At 39.1% G+C, this 21017-nt stretch overlaps 2 protein-coding genes across 4 annotated transcripts; one reads left to right on the top strand and one right to left on the bottom strand.

The window, feature by feature from the left end:
* Positions 1 to 275: 275 nt before the first annotated feature.
* aasdhppt (aminoadipate-semialdehyde dehydrogenase-phosphopantetheinyl transferase) lies at positions 276 to 9558 on the bottom strand. 2 transcript variants are annotated; one of them, XM_028573659.1, is made up of 7 exons: positions 9160 to 9558; positions 8918 to 9031; positions 8270 to 8399; positions 7140 to 7261; positions 6221 to 6382; positions 1837 to 1905; positions 276 to 905 (listed from the first exon to the last, which is right to left on the bottom strand). In XM_028573659.1, exons 1-7 carry the CDS (start codon positions 9301 to 9303, stop codon positions 738 to 740), a joined length of 909 nt encoding a protein of 302 aa, XP_028429460.1. In that variant the 5' UTR covers positions 9304 to 9558; the 3' UTR covers positions 276 to 737. The 2 variants fall into 2 exon arrangements, with proteins under 2 accessions (XP_028429460.1, XP_028429461.1); XM_028573660.1 differs by having other exon boundaries at positions 819 to 905; positions 1770 to 1905.
* A 445-nt stretch (positions 9559 to 10003) lies between these two features.
* msantd4 (Myb/SANT-like DNA-binding domain containing 4 with coiled-coils) lies at positions 10004 to 15721 on the top strand. Of its 2 annotated transcripts, none has more exons than XM_028573560.1 (6): positions 10004 to 10051; positions 11017 to 11219; positions 11334 to 11726; positions 12560 to 12655; positions 12751 to 13050; positions 13543 to 15721. In XM_028573560.1, exons 3-6 carry the CDS (start codon positions 11619 to 11621, stop codon positions 14302 to 14304), a joined length of 1266 nt encoding a protein of 421 aa, XP_028429361.1. In that variant the 5' UTR covers positions 10004 to 10051; positions 11017 to 11219; positions 11334 to 11618; the 3' UTR covers positions 14305 to 15721. The 2 variants fall into 2 exon arrangements, with proteins under 2 accessions (XP_028429361.1, XP_028429363.1); XM_028573562.1 differs by having other exon boundaries at positions 12751 to 13035.
* Positions 15722 to 21017: the final 5296 nt, after the last annotated feature.

A 21017-nucleotide genomic window follows, 5' to 3' on the forward strand; every position in this document is an offset into this window, starting at 1 on the left:
GAAATGAGGAAGAGAAAAGGAAAGAAAGATTTAAAATAGAAGTGTAGAAAGATGCACGCACGGTTACAAAAATAGTCTTTCCTTTGTCACATTGAAAATTAATGCTAAATCCTATATACAAGATAATAATATAATATATTGTGTAATAATACTACCACAATAATGGGATTTTGAATTGATTTGCAAACTGTGATCCACTGTAATGCTTCAGATTATGAAAAAAAACACATATATACATACATACATACATACATACATACATATGACACATTATATAAACCTTGTATAACAGATTTATTTTAATCAATTTGTTGTTTGAGGGTTTACAAAGATCAATAACGAGGAGCTCAATATAGAATCTTGAACAATGAGTATCCTAAAATTACACAGGAAGTTAGTACAATTTACAGGATATAAATCTACTCATCAACATTAAATGTTTGTGTTTACTGCATAGTATGTTTGCATGTGCGTATCTGGCATGTAAAAGTTTTTTTGTGGATTTTGTTTTCATCTGAACTGAGGATCTAAAGATAGAAGGTGTCAGATGCTGTATGGATTCTGAAGTCCTCCGAGACAAACGTGATCTTTGGTTTTATAAATAAACTTGACTGGACGTGTTGAATGAGAAAGCAAATTCAGTCTCAGTGTTCTTTTCTGGCACTTATGAAAGGTGTGTGTGTGTGTGTGTGTGTGTGTGTGTGTGTGTGTGTTGAGTGTCAGAATGAGACAGGTGGTTATTTGGATGTGTGCGTTTCTCTTTGTCTCTGTGGAGCTTCAGCCTTCATGTTGAAGCTCTCCCAGCAGGAAGGGTCTTCCTCCGTCAGAGGTGAGGCCGAAGCGATGAGGTCACTGAACGAAAGCAGTGTAAATGAGGTGGGAGGAGGAAGAGATGAACGAAGAGGCTGAAATGAAGTGAGAAGAGAGTCTATAATTACTGAAATAGAGTGTCCAATAATGCTGCAACTAACAAGTTAATTTCATTTTTAAGTTTTTAAAAAGGGACTGTTCACTAGGGGTGGGAATCACCAGATTCACGATACGATATCATCACGGTACTTATGTCACGATACAATATTATTGCGATTTTAAAGATATTGCAATATTCTGCGATATACTGCAATTTATTACCTTTTTTCCAACTTCAAATTTTTCCCAATTTCAAATTATGTCCCCAAAAGAAAACTTTGTCAACATCTGTTTTATCTAAAAAGATACATTTCTCTGTTTGTTCATCTGACTTCAATTTTATTGCTGCAAAATGGGATTGTCAAGCAGGCAAACTGACCAACACATATATCATAAAAGATCGATACTTGGCGTCTGTGTATCGATACAGTATTGCTACGGAATACTATGCTGTATCGATTTTTCCCCCACCCCATTGAGAGAGAATGGCAAATGTTGTAGATCCTCATTATTGGAGAAGATTAAACCTACAAATGTTTGGCATAGAAGTTGTTGTCAATAACTGTCTATCCATCACCTGATCGATTCACCGTCAAATTGGCTTTTATGTCAGATTGAGATTATAGATTATTACTCATGCTAACCAATACTTTAAATGAGAATTCGCTACAAGCCTTCATTCTGTGTTTTTGCACATAAGGGAGGCTTAAATTCATGTATGCTGTTTAAAGTCTGTACGGAAGTCTGGCTTTAAAGGGTAACACAACAACACCTGACAATCTATTTTTCTCCAGTGTTTTGATTTGCTGCAGTGATTTACAGGTGTACTCCAGAATGTGCAGAAAGCAATGAAACTCTACCTTTCAGCCTGGTGTTAAATTACTATTTAAACACACACACAGACACATTTATAGTATGTGTCCTTACTGCGGTGCCTGGTCTGTCTGCTGGACCGAGTGCTACAGCAATATGATGGTCAGCATCCAGCAAGCTCTCCTGCAAAAAACACACACACACACTCATCAGCACATGGACATATATAGCCTGCATATCATACTAAATAAAAAACCTTTACACTCATTCAAATTCAGAGCAAATACTAACAAAAACTATATAAAATAGGGCAAAATTATATGACATATGACATAATGCAAATGTACAACCTTATCAGACGTTCATACAGACATTCACCCTGCATGCAACCACATCTATTAAATATATGCATGTAAAAATCTGTTTCCAGGATTTTTTAAGGAGAGCGAGCAAAGGTTCAGTCAGAAAACCGCTGCATTTATTTGTCACGTCGCTTCCCCAAGCAATAACGGTGCCTATGATAATAGGAAAATGTTGAGCCTGTATGATTAATATGTCAGATTCATATCCAGTTTTCTAGCCGTGCTTACATGGATCTATGCAGATTTTCGTTCAAGGTTGGCCTCCTTACTTTAACATAAACTATTTTATCATTTTCATTGCATCCTATATTCACATTTTAAAAGAACATACATTTTTCAGTATATAATGATTTTTTTAAAGCTGTAAATCTGTGTCTTTTGGTATTTACCAAGGTCTAGTTATTAATTCCATATCCCCTGTTGCACTACTGTCTATCATCCTCCTAAACTGAGACAGGGATTTTTGGAAGAACTGGGGGAACTTTTATCTAAAATAATTATTGATTTTGTAATCTGGTGATTTCAATATTCATGTAGATGACAGCAACAACTCAGATACAAAACAAGTCATTAGTTTACTGGAATCTTTTGATTTTAAACAACATGTCACTGGGTCCACACATACTTGACCTTTTTTTTCTAAAGGACTTGATGTTTTAACCGCTGTTGATGTTACCATTTCTGATCAGCATTGTATATTTTTTTATGTTATGTGCTCCATTGAACAGATGAATATGGTTGGATTCATTAACAAATGTTAAAGGACAAATCTGGTGCAAAATAAAGCTATGTGTACTGAGTTGACCGTTCTCTGGTATATGTTTTCATGCTAATCGAATGTGACCAGTTTCATTGCAAACCGCTAATTAGCTTATAACGCTAGTCGTCGGGGTAGAGGGTAAAGTAAAAAGAAATCGGTATTTCTACACCACTAACAAGGCTCAAAATAGCACCACACTTCCACAGTAGCATAATAAGGGTCCCTACACGTAAACTGAAGCATTGAGAACTTTGTAAGTGTACAGTTTATTAAAAAGATAGTTTAGAAAGACAGTACCGTTCATGTATACATGGCGTCATCTTGGGAAAGCAGTCACGACCAGTCGAACGACGAACGCTGTGCTTGAGCTATGTTACTGGTTACTGCTTGCACGGCGTTCGACTGGTCGTGACTGTATTAATGATATTAATTGCTGGATGTGCGAAAACTTTCTACAACTAAATACGGACAAGACTGATATTCTCAATATTGGTCCTAAAAGTCAGACAGAAAATGTATTCACACCTGGATTCACAGTCTCTGAAATACAGTGAGCAAGTCAGAAACATTGGCATTGTTTTAAAAATCACATCACCAATATCACCAAAACAGCATTTTATTACTAAAAAAAATATATATATCAAAACTTCGAGCATTCATATCTCAATCTGACTCTGAGAAACTGGTGAATGCATTAATCTCAAGCAGATAAGAATATGTGTATATCATGTTACTATACCATTACTTGTGTAAGAGTGTGTGTGTGTGTGTGTGTGTGTGTGTGTGTGTGTGTACACTTGTATGTTTTTGTAGATTGTCTTGTTATGTTGATGCTTATTCTGTATTCTTATTTCTATTCATGCTTTGTTTTAATGTTTAATGCTGTTTATAATGCAAAGCACTTTGGGTTTACATGTAATGAAAAGGTGCAATATAAATAAAACTGCCATTGTCATTGCTTGGATATTAAAAGCCAAAGGCTGAGTGTGTAAATGTGAGTAACAGGTGGTGGTGTCTATGTGTAGTAGGGGTATAGAAATATCACCAGGAACTGTTTAAATGTGAATCTTTTGTCACTTTGCTGTTTTACTGGGTATGTTACAGTCTGTTTTCAAAGTGTGTTATTATGTTCCTCACTTCCTGTCTAAAGGCTGCAGGGGTCACATCACCAGAGGTCAGCAGGAAGTAATAAGTCCCATAGACAAAAATCTCTTTTGCAAGGGCCAAGATAGGCAGCTAAGTTACATCACATCATTACATACGTACAAAGACACCAAAAAAAGTTGTGAAGCACGTCTTTGTGTAATTAAACTTTCCAGGATTTAAGCATCTAATACATGAGTTTTATTTAGCACTCATTTAGAATCTATTTTAGCCTTCATTTTATATATTAATATTATCTTGTCTTTTTAATTTAGGTACTTTATTCATAGATTGTCATTACAAATCATATTTAACGATGCCAGCTGGGGCATTCAAAGTCAATATTATAATATTCAGTCAATTATTTCAATATTTTCAAAACAAACTTGCAGACTTTGGTACATCTATAATAGCATACCCATATATACTTTTTATTCCCTAATTTTATTCTTTTACTTTTGCTCAGTTAATGGATGTTGTTAAATTGAAACTTAAGTGGAGTTTTTCCATTTTTATAATGCATCTCTTCATCCTTTGTACCCTAACACATTCTTCATCCTGTATGTTGCGGTTACTTCAGAGGACACGTGCATTACCTGCGATCAATATAAGGGAGCTGTTATTCCCCAGTGTCAAAACACAGACACTAAAACAGCATTAAGCCTCCACAACCTCGAGAGGGATAGAGGAGACATCAGGCTTTTCAAACCAGTGGTAACCTTTTAGCAGTCACTTGTTAATCCCTCTGCCACTGGTGGGGGGGGGGGGAGGAGGAGGAACAGTTAAATGAAGATATAAGGTAAAGAAAGAGAGGAAAGAGAAGAGAAAACAAGGAAGGGAATGAAGGTGAGGAGCGAAGAGGAGCAGAAAAGATGATCAAACTCTTGTCATGGTGTCAGGCAGGCTGAAGGGCTACTTGAGGGCCCCCTTAACACAGTCTCTTGTGGGTATTTCTCTGCAAGACCACTCATGATTCACTTTGCAGATGCATTCAAGGGGGGCAGCCATGGAGGAGCATGGAGGATCCCACATCAGTGCTGCCATGCTGCTTTTAAGCTAATTGATTTCCTAAAGGCTACGTCAAACTGGTTCTACATGTTACACAAATCCCACCAATAACGTGATGATAATTTGAACCTGATAACGATAATTTGAAATAATTTCCATCTACACATCTAGATGTTACTATACTACAAAAATGCATATTGGCACTAACAAAACTATTTTCCCTTCTTAACCCTCTGAGGTCTAAGGGCATTTTCACATATCATCTTAAATCTACCTTTTTAAGGTATTTGCATATAATTGATCCCCATGTGTTTCATATCAAAATGTTCAAACTCAGCTTTCCGCATAGTCATGCCCAAAGTTTACTAAAGCCTTGTGTAAAGAGATAATTTGGCACTAAAGCTGAAACGTTGATATTGGCTTTTTGAAAGTCCTCAAATGTCTTTTGAAAACAAACCTTAACTTATGATGTGTTGTATGAATTGTTGCCAAGAGGACCGTTAAAACAATACATTGAGGTTACGTGTGGGACTAGCTAAGATCACACAAATGAGATGCAACGTGTTAATTAGTGAGCTAAAGGTGCTGGTAGGCAGATTTCCTCAACTTCGGACACATGTTTCCAGTCTTTATGCTAAACTAACTAACTGTCTCCTTGCTGTTAACAGACTGATATGAGAGAGCATATTTATTATCATCTATGTCTTGGTAAGAAAGTAAATAAGCACATTTCCCAAAATGTTTAGCTATTCCTTTAATCTGTGCTCAAAGCAATATTTGGCATAAGGCAAAGCTCCTCTTGGGCAATATAAAACATGGAAGAACAAAAACAAGGAAGCATACAAATGAAAAACCCACAGAATCGCAAACAAGCTATGACATTAGCAGATGTCACAGGATTTAAGATGATAGGAGAAAGCCAATCTGGCAGTTGATTAATAGAAAACACTGCAGGCTGCTCCCAACACACCGCAACCTTCTGGGAGCACGGAAGTTGTAAGTAAACTGTCAAGTCATCATGTCAGTGAGCTCTTTGGAATGTTTTCATGTCTAATCTTTTTTTTTTTTTATTTATTTATTTTTTATCTGGAAATCAAACAAATCTTGAATCTGTCTTTAGTCTGTTTTGTTCTTTTCCAATTGGTCATTTGACAGACATAACGTCTAGCTTTTTTAGAAAGCTTTTTTGTCCTTACTCTTCACACCCATCTTCAAACAGACTCACTTCAAATATCCAGTCCTCTTCTTCTTCCTCATCTAGATGCATCTTGGTCTGGCGCAGTACATATTTCTGTGTGAGCGGTTCAGAGGACAGGTGAAACTCCACCCTCTGAAGGTTGAAGCCAAGACCCGTGCCGATGGCTTTGATGAAGCTCTCCTTTAAGGCCTTGGCAGAAAGGGGAAAAAGCTAGATCAGTTAAACCCAGAAAATGATCACCAGCACATATGAAAGACAAAGACAAATGTATGCCTGACAAAGCTGAGAAGGACAGTCTGTGTGAGCTTCTTGTGTGTGCATGTGGGGTATTTTGGCTCAGTAGCACTTTAACTTAAAACCACAGCAGATGGGAATCTATGCACACATGTATAACAGTGTGTATAAAGAAGAGCCACTTTGTGTGTGAATATGTGTGTGTCCAGCCAAAACCAACCCTGCTCGGCAGCCAATGAGCCACAATAAGAGTATTACAAGGCTAATCGCTATGGCAACCGTCGAACTCTGCCATTAGTCAACAGCGTGGTGATGATATCAGAGCTTGACGTCTCTGTGCCACCCGCTCAATCTCACAACATCTTTACTTAGCACCACAGTTGCTGTCCATCTGTGTGTGTGTGTGTGTGTGTTAGTGTCTACAAAAAAGAAAATACACAAGAAAAAGAAATAAAAAATGAAAAACTGAACAAGGGGAAAGAAAGAAAGGGCTATTGAGTAACTGTGAGGATGAAAGGCAGAGACAGAGAAAGACAGAATGTGAGAAAAATGAGAGTTCAGGAGGAAAAAAAAATTACAAATGTGTTTGTGTCTCAAAAGGACATTGTCAATGTTTTGTTCTCCCTGTGCTTCCTTCTCACACCAAAAGGCCGCCTGTTGGGCCCAGCAGTAATGCACTGTGACGACAGGGTAGTATGGTTGCCATGGTTACCCAGTGGCGGTAGAACGCGGCAAGCTGCTGGTTCTCCAAGCCGGCTGATTGGATGACACTCCACTCGTACGCTGTAAACTGACGAGTCATGATGCGGAAAAACTCCGGCACAGAGATGCTACCTAGAGGGAAAGAAGGAGGGAGGGAGGGTGGAGAGGTGTGAGGGCCAAAATAATGGAAGAGGAGAGAGAAAGAGGGACAGAGACAAAGACAGAAGAAAAAGGGAAGGAGGGAGACGAAGGGAAAGCAAAATGAGGTGAGAGGAAGATGGAGGGAGGCTCCAACCTTTTTATCCTATAGATTATCCAAATACTGCTCAGATTAGTATGAGGACTGAGATTAGCACACACACACACACACACACACACACACACACACACACACACACACACACACACACACACACACACACACACACACACACACACACACACACACACACACACACACACACACACACACACACACACACACACACACACACACACACACACACACACACACACACACACACACACACACACACACACCAACAATGTCCTCTTGTGGTCAGATTGGAGAATACATAAGCAATACAATTTCTGCCTTATTTTTAGGACTTCTACTGATTATACTTACAGATTTGGCTGTCATGGATTGATTATCATTAGTGTGAGATGGTTAAAATGAACAGCTAACACAGAATTTTGAAGCTTGATCTTTAAGCTTTTGCCAGGATTCAGACAGTAGCATCATGATTCATTCAAGCATGTTTGAATATTGGAAAGTCTCATATTACAGGAGACATTAAGATTTATCGTAAAAAAATCATAATTTCTCCATTGTTCTGTGTATCTGTAACACACACACGTGCATGTGTGTGTGTGTGTGTGTGTGAGAGAGCTTTTGTGTACCCAAGTCAAACTATTTCCCCAAATTTAACCCCTTTCACTCCATCCCTATTTTAATAGGGAAAATGCCTAAAATAAAATCCCCAAATTAATGTCAAACTGTTCAGTCATGCAAACCACAACTGTACAAAAACATTAAGCTTAGTACTATTTTTACCACTGAATTACCAGATCTCAATGTATGTGTCTATATTGGTTGATATTGTTAATGCTGCTTCATCTATTATCCTCAGCATTTACCTGGCATGGTGGTCTTCATGATATCCACCCCAACCTGCACCCCCTGCTCTGCAGCAAGCACAGCGTAGTCCCCCTGGTGGGACAGGTTGAAACTCCAGGCCGGGACTTCAGGACCTGAATCTGAACTGACCTGGGAGCAGACAGCAAGACAGTAATCACATAGTGGATATTATTTTTAATTATATGACAAACAGCATGGCCATCAGGGAACTACTTTAACATCCTCTGAAAGCTATTAAACAAGTGGGGAAAAGTATGTTCTAAGCTCTAAATTAAAATACAGAAAACTAAGTCAGAGCAACACTCCAGTAACAAGACATAAGCTCAACAATTACCAGCGCCAAAGTAGCATCTAAAGTAATTCTATGTAAACTGTACAAGATGTACATAAACCCACCTGTGCAAAATGTCTGTTCTGGTGGCTCCCGATCTAAAATACTATGTTTGCCTAATTTTCACTACTCAAGTGTGGTTTAGGGGCTATCAACATGTGAATTAAAATAAAAAAATATCACTGTCTTTTGACAATTACTGACCCACTGGTGGGCAGGTTAGTACAAAAGCATGCTGTGCATCCAAACCTTGTATTTTGTAATTGTTTATGGAAATAGTTTAGATTAAAAAAAAAAAAAAAATCATAGTATGAACCTTCAGTGGTGCTGCCAGATAAGGTTTCCCTCTGGGGGATCGCTCCAGTCTGATCTGTGACCAGGGGATCCCCATCCTCTCACACACAAATCTCCTCAGCAACAACCTGCCAGCCTGATGCAGTATAAATATAGACAGACAGTGCATTACACATAGATATATTGACAAGTAGTAAAGGATCTTAGTTGGGTGATATTGCGATAAATTAGACCGCACAACAGACGTGTGCGGTCCACACTCACCATGGCTGACTTTGCATCCTTAGCAAACGCAAACTGTCCGATCCGGTCTTTCTCCTCTCGCTGAATGCAGCGAGCACCTAACAGCCAGTCAGACCTGCTCGGTGTCCACGACCCGCAGCGGAAAGCCCAGCGAACAGAGCCCATCTCCTCACCTTCATCTAGACTTCTTCACAACTTCAGGCTGCTCACAAGTTGTTAGTGAGCTAACAAGTTAGCATCGCGCGTTAGCTTGCAAGGTTTGGCTGACAACAAAAAGGAAATGTTATATATGTTTTAGGGCTTTCGCAGTGAAGCACCACATCAGCACATAACAGGCTGTTAATAAACCTACTACTCTTATTTACGTTTTGGATTTGACAGCAAACATGTCCGGAAGAGCCCGGCGAGATTAAATGTCGTCATAAATGGGCGCGGTGGAGGATTGACCAATAGGAGCGATCGAAACAGTGCGCAACTCACGATACCTTCACATGCTCTCAGGAATATTTTACAAATAGCCAAATCGTGTTGTGGTTTCAATAATATAAGAGTTGTTTTGATACCCGAGACAGATGGAATTATCTGAAGCCTACTGACTGTAAAGATAATGTTTATCAATCGTCTTACTTTAAATAAACATCTCTTAGCTAGGCTTCATCCTTGAACATCCATTAAATGGCTTTCTTCTACAACAGAATGGCGAAATTAGCAATGTGCAGCGTCAACAATAGAAAAACAAATGTTGTGATTGAATAGTCCCATTTTCTTGTTCAAATTATTCTATTCGACTTGCACCTTTGGTTTTAAATTTACAGCTTGGACGTATAAATATGGTTTCCAAGCTGCACGTGAATGCAGAATTAAAATTGTACCTAGGATGTTGTTTTGATTGAGGTACATCTGTGCGCGTAAGGTAAGTTGTCTTCATAATACGTTAATGATAATGATTTATTGGAGGTGGTGGTAATATAGGCAACACACTACGTTGCAATAATGATTGTGATGATAAAATATGGGTTGTACCCGTCTGGTTAGAAAAATATCTAGCGTAGGCTACACAAAAAACGTTATTTCTGACTAGAAATATTTGGGATACAGAAGGGCATAACCTAAAAGCACAGATTGCGTATAGGTATATTGTCCATGTGGTGTATGCAGGTGTATGCTAACAGAAGAAACCTACATGTCAAATATAGCCTACATGGCTACACTGTTTTACTATATTCTATAGGCGAGATAGTCGAGCTTATAGTATAAATCTAATAGGACAAATAATCGCATATAACTATGTGTGTTTATGTAATGCAGAGGAAATTGATTGTATGTGCTTTCTTACAACCTCAAAATCTGCATTAACAGGTATTTTAGTTAATGAGACCGCCTTTACTCAAAATGTAACACAATGAAATGTATTTAAAGATGATTCCCCTACAAAGATCCATAAAATACCACACCTTTATGGCGTTTCCACTTCCCAAGACAAATAACAAAAATGCTAACACGTCTGCAATTTACATCAAAAAGAAAGTGAAATACTAACTTACTTACTTATGTGATATTATATTATGTACTTTTACTTTGTATTTACTTCATATTGTAATTCTGTTTTTTCCCATATTGTTATTCTACTTCTCTTCTTTCTGTCTATCTATACTGCATATACTACGAGGCCCATTGCATAGCCTATCCCTCCTTTGTTTCTCATTTTTCTTTTTAGTTGAGTTTTGAGTTTTTACTTTTCCAAATTGAAGGTCTAAGGACAGAGAATATAAAGCCCTCTGAGACAAATTTGTGATTTTGGGATATATGACAAATTGACCTAACTTGACACACTTTGAATATTCCAAAAACATTAACTACTCTCTGTTTTACATACAGGAAGCCTTTTCAGCCTGTGATGCTTCTCTACCTGTGTACACTTACCTGGCAGCAGGGTAAGCCAGGCAATAAAGGTGGAAACCCCTGCAAGTCTTGTCTTATGTGGCCTTAGCTACATCAAATCAGGGCCTTATCATCACGTCATAAGTCAACCCTCCAACGGAAAAAAAGGCTTTTTCTAATTTAATCCACCAGCCAACCAGGTGTGACCTCTGCAACTTCACACACTTCTTTCCACAACTTCAAGTCTCATATGCCATTACACAGAGCCAGCATCTAGTGTAACAGCTGGGATCCGTCTCCTACTCTCTTCACAGGGACTGCTGGAGCCACTGAGGGATTCCTCCCTGATGAAAACCACTTTGCTTTTGAAGGAAAGCTGCACTGCTAGACATGGACTAACCTCTACAACAACCCGCCCCCCATACTCTGACCTGTGATCTATCTCTCTTTGTACCCGTGTCCATTCAACCTCCCTCTTTTCATACAAGACCTTCCTCCTCTTTGACTCTTTGTTCTCCTTGACCATTCCCCCCAATTGTCTCTTCTTGGTGTCTCTGGGCTTCCTGTCCCTTCTTGCTGCCAAGCTGGATTTCCTGCAGATGAAACATCTGAAGAGGAAGAGGAAGAGCAACTACAGTGTGAGAGAAACACAGACTCTCATCAGGGAGATCCACAAGAGGACGGACGTGTTGTTCTCCAGACAGCAGGTGTCTTCTCTTCTCTCGAACAGCTCAACAGCAGCACACAACAATTAGCTAACTACACTGTCCTGTCCAATTAGCAACTTATTCCAAGTCTTTTGTAACATCTTGTTTAATGTGTGAAATTAGTTTTCAAAACAGTTATCTGATAAGTCTATGTGACTGTACATTACTGACAAAAGCAGTGGTCATAACAATTTTTTTTCAAATGTATATAAGATTTGTGTTAGGAGGCATTACACACACTATTATGATTAAGAAAAAGAGTAAACCTACACCAATCAATCAACATGGTCACAAATAGGTCGGCTGCTAAGTAAAACGAAAGTGCAGGTAAGGAATTATAAAAAAAAAAAAATATATATATATATATATATATATATTTTTAAATAAATTTAAAGCAGTATCTACATTATCTCTATTGTCCACCAGAGAGCACTGACGCAGTTTATTATTCAACTGCAAGATATCCAGCTCCGTGCACATCTTGGTCACAATTCTTTAAAAAACAGTTTGTCAAAAATATTATGTTATGTATTTATGGAAAGAAAATTCTCAAGTCTCAAATATTGATATTAGCCTTGATATTATCTTCTGGCTATACTCTTCAGAGGATAATTTTGTTTTACAGACATGGCAGTATTGTTATGTTTCATGGAAAACAGGCATTTTCGTTATTTTGATAGAAACCTGCATTGCTCACACTTTCCTACAGACCTACAAGTACTTACTCACCACAACACAACCCCGACTTCACAAAAGCCATGTTAGAAATGTTAGAATACAACAGTCTAATTGCTGTTTCTTGTTCTTCTTCTCTTCTATTTTTGTGTGAACAGAACACAGCCATTAATGAGCTGAAGAGACAGGCATGGGAGGAAGTGGCACGAGGTGTTAATTCTCTGGGAGAGGGAGAGCTACGCACTGCTGCAGAGGTGTGCTTATTCCTACGCTCAAATCATACTGTATGTTTATATTTTTTATTTTCATGACCTCTTAAACATGAGTTTCTTCCTGATCTCCTGTGCAGGTGAAGCGTCGTTACCTGGACTGGCGTGCACTGATGAAGAGAAAACAGCTTCGGGCTGAGCTCTCTCTCTCCTCCTCCTCATCCTCATCTGTGGCCCTGAAGAATGAGTATGATCAGTCCTCCCCTGAGCATGAGACGGCTTCTCTGGGATCTGGGTGTGACCAGCTGCTTGACCTCTCAGGCCTCTCAAAGGATTGCCACTGCGACTGGCCAGAGCTGGCGGCTCTCGGTGAGCCGAGCGGGCAGGCCATGATGGCACCGCTGGGTGTGAAGATGGAGGATGATGTCAGTGAATACAGAGTAAGAAACATAAACCCAAAGCCATAATTGATAGTGTGTTAGATAATGTGTTAATTAGCTTAATTAGCAGAGGTAGGTAAGTTACACATAGGTAGAGATCAAGTTAAATGAAAGGACATTAATTTAATTTAATTAATTTAATTAATGGGGATTTAATCTAAACTTGACATTTAAATGTCACTTTTTTGTGACCGCATTACAATCTGTTCTAAGATAAAATAATCATTTGTTCACACTATGGTATTACGGTCATACACAAAAATCTTCCAGCCTATTGACCAGATTTTTTGTCTCTAGTATGGGTCTTGATTGCATCTTTCATCATCTATCATCAGGGTTATTTTCTGAGACTTTGCAAAGCTCCGTTGAGACCCACACTATACAGCTGCTTACACAGGATGAGAGTAGTGGTACCTTTCAAGACAATTAAACCTAAATGTATGTGTAAAATCAGTGGAGCGCCCCTTTCATGATCTCACTCTCACCCTCTAGCTGGATGGTGATGGTGATATGGGACACAGAGAAATGGATGAAGATGATATTCCCTCCCTCCTCAGTGACATTGTGTCACGTGGTGAGGGGCATGTTGGTGATGTTTACTCCCACAACGACTTGGGCATGCTCAGCTCCTCCAAGGCTCCGACGTCTACCACCAACCGAGACGTGCCACTCGCTGGTGGCCTGATGGGGATGCCAGCCCAAGCTCTGGGTGGACTAAATAATCATGAAAATGTGGGGGCAGGTTTTCGTGTTGCTGTTGAGAAACAGCGACTGGAGCTGGAAAAACAGCGCTTGGCTGTGGAAACTGAACGTCTGGCAGTGGAGAAAGAGCGGCTGGTGGTGGAGAAGGAGCGACTTCGTCAGATGGAGGTAGAGAGGGAACGGCTGCAGCTAGAGAGAGAGAGGTTACAGGTGGAGAGGGAGAGGCTGAGGCTTCTGCTCCTCAGCCAATCAGAGTGTGTGGACTCCTCATTTGACCTGCCGCCGCAACAAGGCCCTCCTTCGTCCTCCACGTCTTCTTTATCTTCCACTCATGATGGACAGAGGGAGAGAGAGAAAGAAAGTAAAGGCTGGATGCCAATGGTGGATCTGGAGACAGAAAGGCTAAAACTAGAGAAGGAGAGACTGCAGCTGGAGAAAGAGAGGCTGCAGTTCTTCAAATTTGAGGCAGGCAGACTGCAGATTGAGAGAGAACGCCTCCAAGTGGAGAAAGAGAGAATGCAGCTGCATCAAGGCCACTGGGAAAAGGACTGATAATAGATAGAGGAAAAGATGCACATACATTTTTCACCAGCATCAGGGGAGCTTTAATACTGAAAACAACCCAGAATGTGTGGATTTGCATCAGCCGCTGCTGCAACTTTCAAGTTCCACACATGTATCCTTAAGGAAGATGTTTGGCACTTGTAAATTACTGGAATTTGGTCAAGGACAAGATTGAGATGGAGGTCGAACATATTTATGACCACCAAGATAAAGCAGTGCCTTATGATGTCTTCATAAAATGCATGACAGGACAGAAAAGGTGCCGTCATAACATCTAGCATTTGTTTGGCATACGCAGCTGGTTGGCCCTGAACATATTTGATACATAAAATGTTCAGTACCTCATCCAAATACACAATGCACAAAATGTGCAGTTTAAAACATCAGATGCTGGGATATCAATAGAACACATGCGTACTAGACATGTTTTATAATGGTATATATGAAAGAATGGAACTGGGATGTCTTACTCTGCATTTATGCACCAAACCAGTGCCAACTTATCTACTGCATGGGTGCTTGTCTGTAAAAGATAGCTTCCAACATTAAAAAGAAAGCAAACAATTGTTACTTTTACAGAGAGTTTTTTATGCTATTTATGTTTTACTGTCAAGTGCTTGTGTTAAAATATTGTTTACATGCTAATGCTTATAACTTGGTACAGTTGTCCACCTATTTTAAACTGATATTTGCTATTTTTCACAGCAGATATTTTAATTTGTCATAGCATGAAAAGCACAGGTGTTACTAATACCATTAACAATGGCTCTGTTCTATTTACATGTCCCAGTTAGCCATGACAGTGAGCCAGCATGCACAATACCAGGATTCTGAAACTGAAGTAGCTAAATGGAATTTGAATATTTATACCTGTGTGTTTCCTACTGTGACATGTCAAAATGTTCCATGAAATAAGGCGTACTAAGATTTGATGTTTTCTCCATTAAGATTTGTGGACTTGGAAAAGAGCTTGAACATCTGTGACGAGCAGCTACTGGAAGTTGGGGTGTGCATGCTAGAAGATGAAAGTGAAATATTCCATTAATGGCTATTTGCTTTAGTTATGTTGTGCTATGAATATACTGTAGTATTATATAGTGTTACTGGCTGCTAAAAACTGCGACTGTATACTGAAGGTTATGTCATCCAACACATCAAACACAATATACAATGCCTTTTGATTATGTTGTAAACAATCACCTCTTTTTTAATGTTTGTCCTAAGTTACCACTAATTTATCAATTTGCCCAGCAGCCCTATATTATTATTTCCATATATTATAATTCTATCTATGATATGCATATATTTGTATGCTATTTAACAGTTGTTTTTATGATTTCTTACTCAGTCCGTACTTCCCTGTTGATACATTTTTAAAATAAAGTTAGTTGAAAAAAGAAATGTGACCTCCAGACAAACTTTGTAATGCTCAAAGTTGAATAAAATCTGTTACACATCCAAGCCCCAAATTATTACTTTTGAGGAGGAGCCTCTGTGGTCTGTCTCGTGTCTTTATGTCCTTACCATTGCCTTTGAAGAGTAATGATAAAAGAGAATGAGAAAATAATTAGAAAAAAAAACATTTGTCTTATCTGGATTGATGCTCCTCAGGAAGCCCATCAGGGTTCTCTGGATCAATGCAGGCTAATAAGAAGAGACAAGCGTTAAAAATCACTTTGAGAGCATAACACTGCTACACAAACCCTTCGTCTCTAAAGAGTCAACTTTTGAGCATTTCATTTAAAATGATGTAACCCAGTGACACTCCTTTTTTGCATTTCATATTTAAATTGTTTATCTGTGTCATAGTGCCATGAAAGCTTTTTACTGCAAGATGGGAGCCACAAACCTTCCAACCTTCCAACAAACCAATCAAGCTTGCCAGTTTGAGATTTTAAATCCATCAGTGAGGCCTCTTTTAAACTATAAAATCACCTGCAATCCTACGGATCCTTATATATGCGCACACACACGCACACACACACGCGCACGCACGCACGTACAGACACACAAACGCGCGCACACACACACACACACACACAGGCAGGGACTAAAAGCGGACAGATTGAATCACAAAGACTATTTTTCCGACTTAAGGTTATTTTGTTGTCTTCCTGTGAGATGAAAGCTATATATAAAAGGCCCTTCTTTAGCTATGTCTGGATTTAAAACTAGTGTGAAAATCCATTGTATTTGTCATAAAAAAGGGTCCCTCAGCACTGGAGGGGTACAGTGACTCGAACAACTGCTGTGTGGACTGTCTGAGGCATGGCAGCTAAGGCCAGAGGTGGAGAATCTACAATATTTCCTTTCTGATACTGTGCTTGTTTTTTATATTTTAAGTCTACATTTATTATGGCCTATACTTTACCTATTAGAGTAATGCAGTCAAATTGGAAAAATTACAGTTCAGAGCTTTAGGCCTACAGGTAATGAAAATAGATTCTTAGCAGAGCGGAACAAGTTGTAAAGAATATACTATACTAAAACACTGTCTACAGACTGAGATGCCCTAAGGTCCTCTAGTAGACTGTTCTACAGGTGACGATGATAAAACCTAAAAAGCTGCCTGCCCAAGCACACAGACGGATCTCACCTCTCAGGCTGTAATTGTGGTGCTGTTATGGCCTGTTCTCATGAATCATACCTTCGAAAAGCTAAGAAAAGTTAAAGGGGTGGTTCAGAATTTTGGACATAGGACCTCATTTCCAAGTTAGCCAGTGTGTTATTTATCAGTGGAGACCGTTTTCAACACTTCTCATCCAGTCCTTCCAGTTGCAGAGTTCGCTGGTGCTAGGCTAGCGCAAGTCAACAGTATCTGCTAGCCTGCCACTAAAAACAGTCTGACCCACTCCACAGTACACCCGAGGCAAATAAATTATAACGCCAGACAAAGAATGGCATCATAATTGCACATGCTACTTAATTTCAAATTGTTTTTAAAAAGATGATTGGAATAAAAAAAAATGAAGGTATGACGTCCACTTTGTACAGCTGCTCAGTGTCAGCCACTCTTAATTGGGCCATGTCAGGTTCTGACACAGAGTGGATGGGCAAGATATATTTAAGGCTTACAGATTAATTCACAACCCAACCAAAATGTTATCATGTCTTTGAAATATTCAGCAGACTCATCACATTTAGGAGAGAATGTGATATTGTTGTGGCCAATGGGCATTGGATATAAGTGGCTGTCGGTAGTAGCACTCTATGCTGCTTTTTGCACCCAGCTTCAAAAACTTGATGTGAATTTATAATGGCCTTGCTAGAGTATTTCATTCTCTATCAGCCTCTCTACAATTCTATCTGAGATTTGCAGATGAAGAGAAGGTTTACTTACACTTCACTGTACATTTAATATGATCAAATATATATATATATAAACAGTTTTTATTCTGATCAGTTCCATTTTATTTACTCTTCAATCTAAACTGAAAAACAAGTTTGTCACACTTTTCAGATGACATTAAAAATGAATAAAAGTCAGATTTTTTGTTCATTCAGTCAAAAAATTATATATTAATCCAACCATGTAGAATCACAGCTTTGTGTGTTCATTTATTGTCATCTTAAATCTTGTCTGCAGACTACAAGTCTGTATAGTAAGTAAGTAAGTAAATAAGTGTGCACAGTATAGTAAACACACATCTCAACAGTCAACTAACAGCAACGACAAAACAGCTTGGGGATGAGCTGCTTGGGTGAGCTGAGTATTGGTGGAATTCAATTTGCTATTCGAACATGAGAGATGCCTCAAAGAAAAAGTCAGAACAGGGGAGATGGTCACGATGGGAGAGGAGCTGTGAGAAATCAGGGTTTGACAGGCAGAGGGAGGATAAAGAGAACGAGCTGAGGAATAGAAAGTGAGAACAGAGGACAACTGAGGAGTGGCTGAACTGGATGGGGGATAATGCAGGGCTGAGGGAGGGAAAGACTGACACTAAGAAAGAGGAGATGAAATGAGCCAGTAAAAACGAAAAGGTGAAAAGGCTGCTGTTGCTCTGCAGTGACAATAAAAGAGGCAGATTGAAGGTGTGGGCGTGCATTTGCACGTAAAGGTGCAAGGTTAAAAGGCTGGCGGAACCACCTCAAAATTGTTATTTTGCTTCATCTTCGGGGTAAATGGGAAATACTTGTCAGTAATAACCCAGCATGGTATGTGTGTGTGTGTGTATGTGTGTGTCTCCTTGTGTGAAAGAAATCGGGAATAATGGGAAATGCTTGTCAGTGATAGCTATGCATCAGGAGTGTAAGGTCCCCATGGATTGTAAAAGGAGCCTAAATGACAAAATCGCAGCAGGGAATTTAACCCCATAACAGCTGCTGGTCTACAACAGCAGAGGCAGTGTGAAGCTTCACATACACACAGAACAGATACACATAAAAACTCTGGTGAGGCTCAACCTTTCAGCTGTTCTTGAGAACATCTCAAAGCCGCTGAGTAACTGATTGGAGTTCTGGCTGTGATTCAAAGGTAAATCGTCCACCACAGCTGAGACCCTGATTGGCACAATTACAATGAAAATGTTGAGCTAGGCTTAATAATTTTCGGTCCACAACTTTGGTCCAGATCAGAACATATCAATCACAGTGCATTGCATCACTTCTATTATTCAGTTGTAAATGAGGCCCACATGTTCACAGGATCGGTGGATAAATAACCACGCAGAGAGAGCAAGTTCAGCATTGATGTTTTACTAGAAAAAGAAACCAAATGGAAAGACAAGAAACAAAGGAAGAAATAAACTATGTTAAAGAGTGTTGACAACACAGCAGTCTGCTTTTTGCTGTATATGCATGAAACCTTATGTGCTGGAGCTGGCAAAGAAATAAACACATAAGTATCATGTACAGTTTAACTGCCTGGTGTGTCTGGTGTGGTGGTGCTAGATCTGTGTCAACTGTCTCTTCACAAATGCATCCACTGTAGAAACCCACTATTTTCATTATTTCTCTCCTGCTGGGTTGCTGCTCTACTGCTGCACTGATCTCCTGGGCTGAGAGGTGATTGGAAACGGTCTACCTTATTCCTTACAGCTATGAAGAAGGTTGCTGTTTGAGATAATGGAGGTTTTAAGATATTATTTACTATTTATGCTTTTGTCTGTTGAGTTTGACTTCAATACAATTGATGCAGGACTGATGCGTGATGAGATACGTGTGTGAGTTTAACAAAGAAGTGGCAGTTTTTTGTGTGAAATGTTGGAGGTTAAAAGGTATGCAATATTCAGAACAAAGAGCCAGAAGAAACTCAGATTGTAAGTTGGTGTTTCTATTTTTCAATTCATCTCTATTCCATTATTTTGTGATGTGTCAGGGCAGAAAATAGAGTAATTTGTCATTGCTAAGATACACTTTGTACAGAGAGTTCTGTCTGACAGTGGGACAGGAGGGCGAGGAAAGCAGAAAGAGGGGAAGGGAAAGATAAAACAAGAGAAGGAGCCAGGAAGATTTTAGAGATAGGAGGTAGGACTCATGACTAACAGTAGAATTAAAAACAACAAAGCAGACAAGGAAGAATAGGAGAGGTGAACAGGGCAGAAATTCCATCCCCACATACAGTATCACTGTATATGACACAATCTCTAAGCATCACCACCATGCTAAGTTGTAATACAGTACAACAAAATAAGTAAAATTGCACTGGTGTGAATCCATAAAAATAGATTTGTTTTATTTTCCTAATTGTTCCTCAGATATTAATGTGATGTATATTTCCTCTCCCCAAGGCTGGCAGTAAGTGGATGCGCCAAAACAGGCTGCCATACAGTATATAACAGATTTTAAACATTTGATTGATTGCTCTTGCCAAGCATGTTGGAGCCAAACATGTCCCTAAAAAGTGCAAACCCTGCTCAGTTTGAACTTGCGTTGGATTTCAATTTGTAGTTGACTAACATCTGGTGAGAAGACAAATAACAAAAAGCACTGAGGCGATATGAAATGCAACACAAATGCTACACTTTCCAAATGTCAGACAGAATTGTTTTCCTACAGTACGGTAATTGCTGTGGCCCATCCTCTCTGGAAGCCTGCCTAAATGGCTTCTCCTTATATCGGCTCCAGTGTTGAATACTGGCATCTACATGCTGTTTCGAGGGGCCTTTGCAGCCCAATATCAGACTGTTTTGGGGTAAAAACACTGGTGAAATAGACAGACAGGCAAAAATGAAATGGTCTGAACCTCTCACGGTGCTGGAGTGATCACTCTGAGCTGACCCTGTGAATGCAACAATGTGTGTGCGTGCATTTCTACATGTGTGTCCGTGTGAGTGCCAGATGGACATTCAGTGTTGAGCAGGACACACAAAGAATGTGGCATATTAATATTCTCAAGTTATCAAAAAAACAGCCATATAACAGAATGTATGCCATGGCCTCTGACAATCTGTGATCAATGTTTTCTATAGCTCTCTATAGACCTATAGATATATATTTATTTGTATTATATATAATATGTAGATTTATAAAAAAATTGATCTTAATTACAAGTAGTGGCATTTTCTTTTATATTCATTATTGCAATGAATTGTTATCTAAGATGATTAAAAAAGACAGGTGAGTTCTGTTTTGCTACGCAGTTATTTACAACAGTTTTAAAAAGCAAGCTTTCTGATATGGTACCTTTCCCGGCCACTGGAAAAGACTGAGGATCTCAAATGACAACCAAACTGCCTGTTAAAAGTCATTACTTTTATAGA

This window comes from Perca flavescens, chromosome 3 (genome assembly GCF_004354835.1).
Source record: "Perca flavescens isolate YP-PL-M2 chromosome 3, PFLA_1.0, whole genome shotgun sequence".
Classification (NCBI taxonomy): Eukaryota; Metazoa; Chordata; class Actinopteri; order Perciformes; family Percidae; genus Perca; species Perca flavescens.

What these genes read in the sequence shown, in the direction of transcription:
- msantd4 (XM_028573560.1), top strand. Translation starts at nt 11,619, where the DNA reads ATGAAACATCTGAAGAGGAAGAGGAAGAGCAACTACAGTGTGAGAGAA. An exon ending in AGCTACGCACTGCTGCAGAG is followed by an intron (nt 12,656 to 12,750) that starts GTGTGCTTATTC and finishes TCTCCTGTGCAG; the next exon opens with GTGAAGCGTCGTTACCTGGA. An exon ending in ATGATGTCAGTGAATACAGA is followed by an intron (nt 13,051 to 13,542) that starts GTAAGAAACATA and finishes CTCACCCTCTAG; the next exon opens with CTGGATGGTGATGGTGATAT.
- aasdhppt (XM_028573659.1), bottom strand. Translation starts at nt 9,303, where the DNA reads ATGGGCTCTGTTCGCTGGGCTTTCCGCTGCGGGTCGTGGACACCGAGC. An exon ending in CATGAAGACCACCATGCCAG is followed by an intron (nt 7,262 to 8,269) that starts GTAAATGCTGAG and finishes CTTTCCCTCTAG; the next exon opens with GTAGCATCTCTGTGCCGGAG. An exon ending in AAGAGGACTGGATATTTGAA is followed by an intron (nt 1,906 to 6,220) that starts GTGAGTCTGTTT and finishes TGTTTTTTGCAG; the next exon opens with GAGAGCTTGCTGGATGCTGA.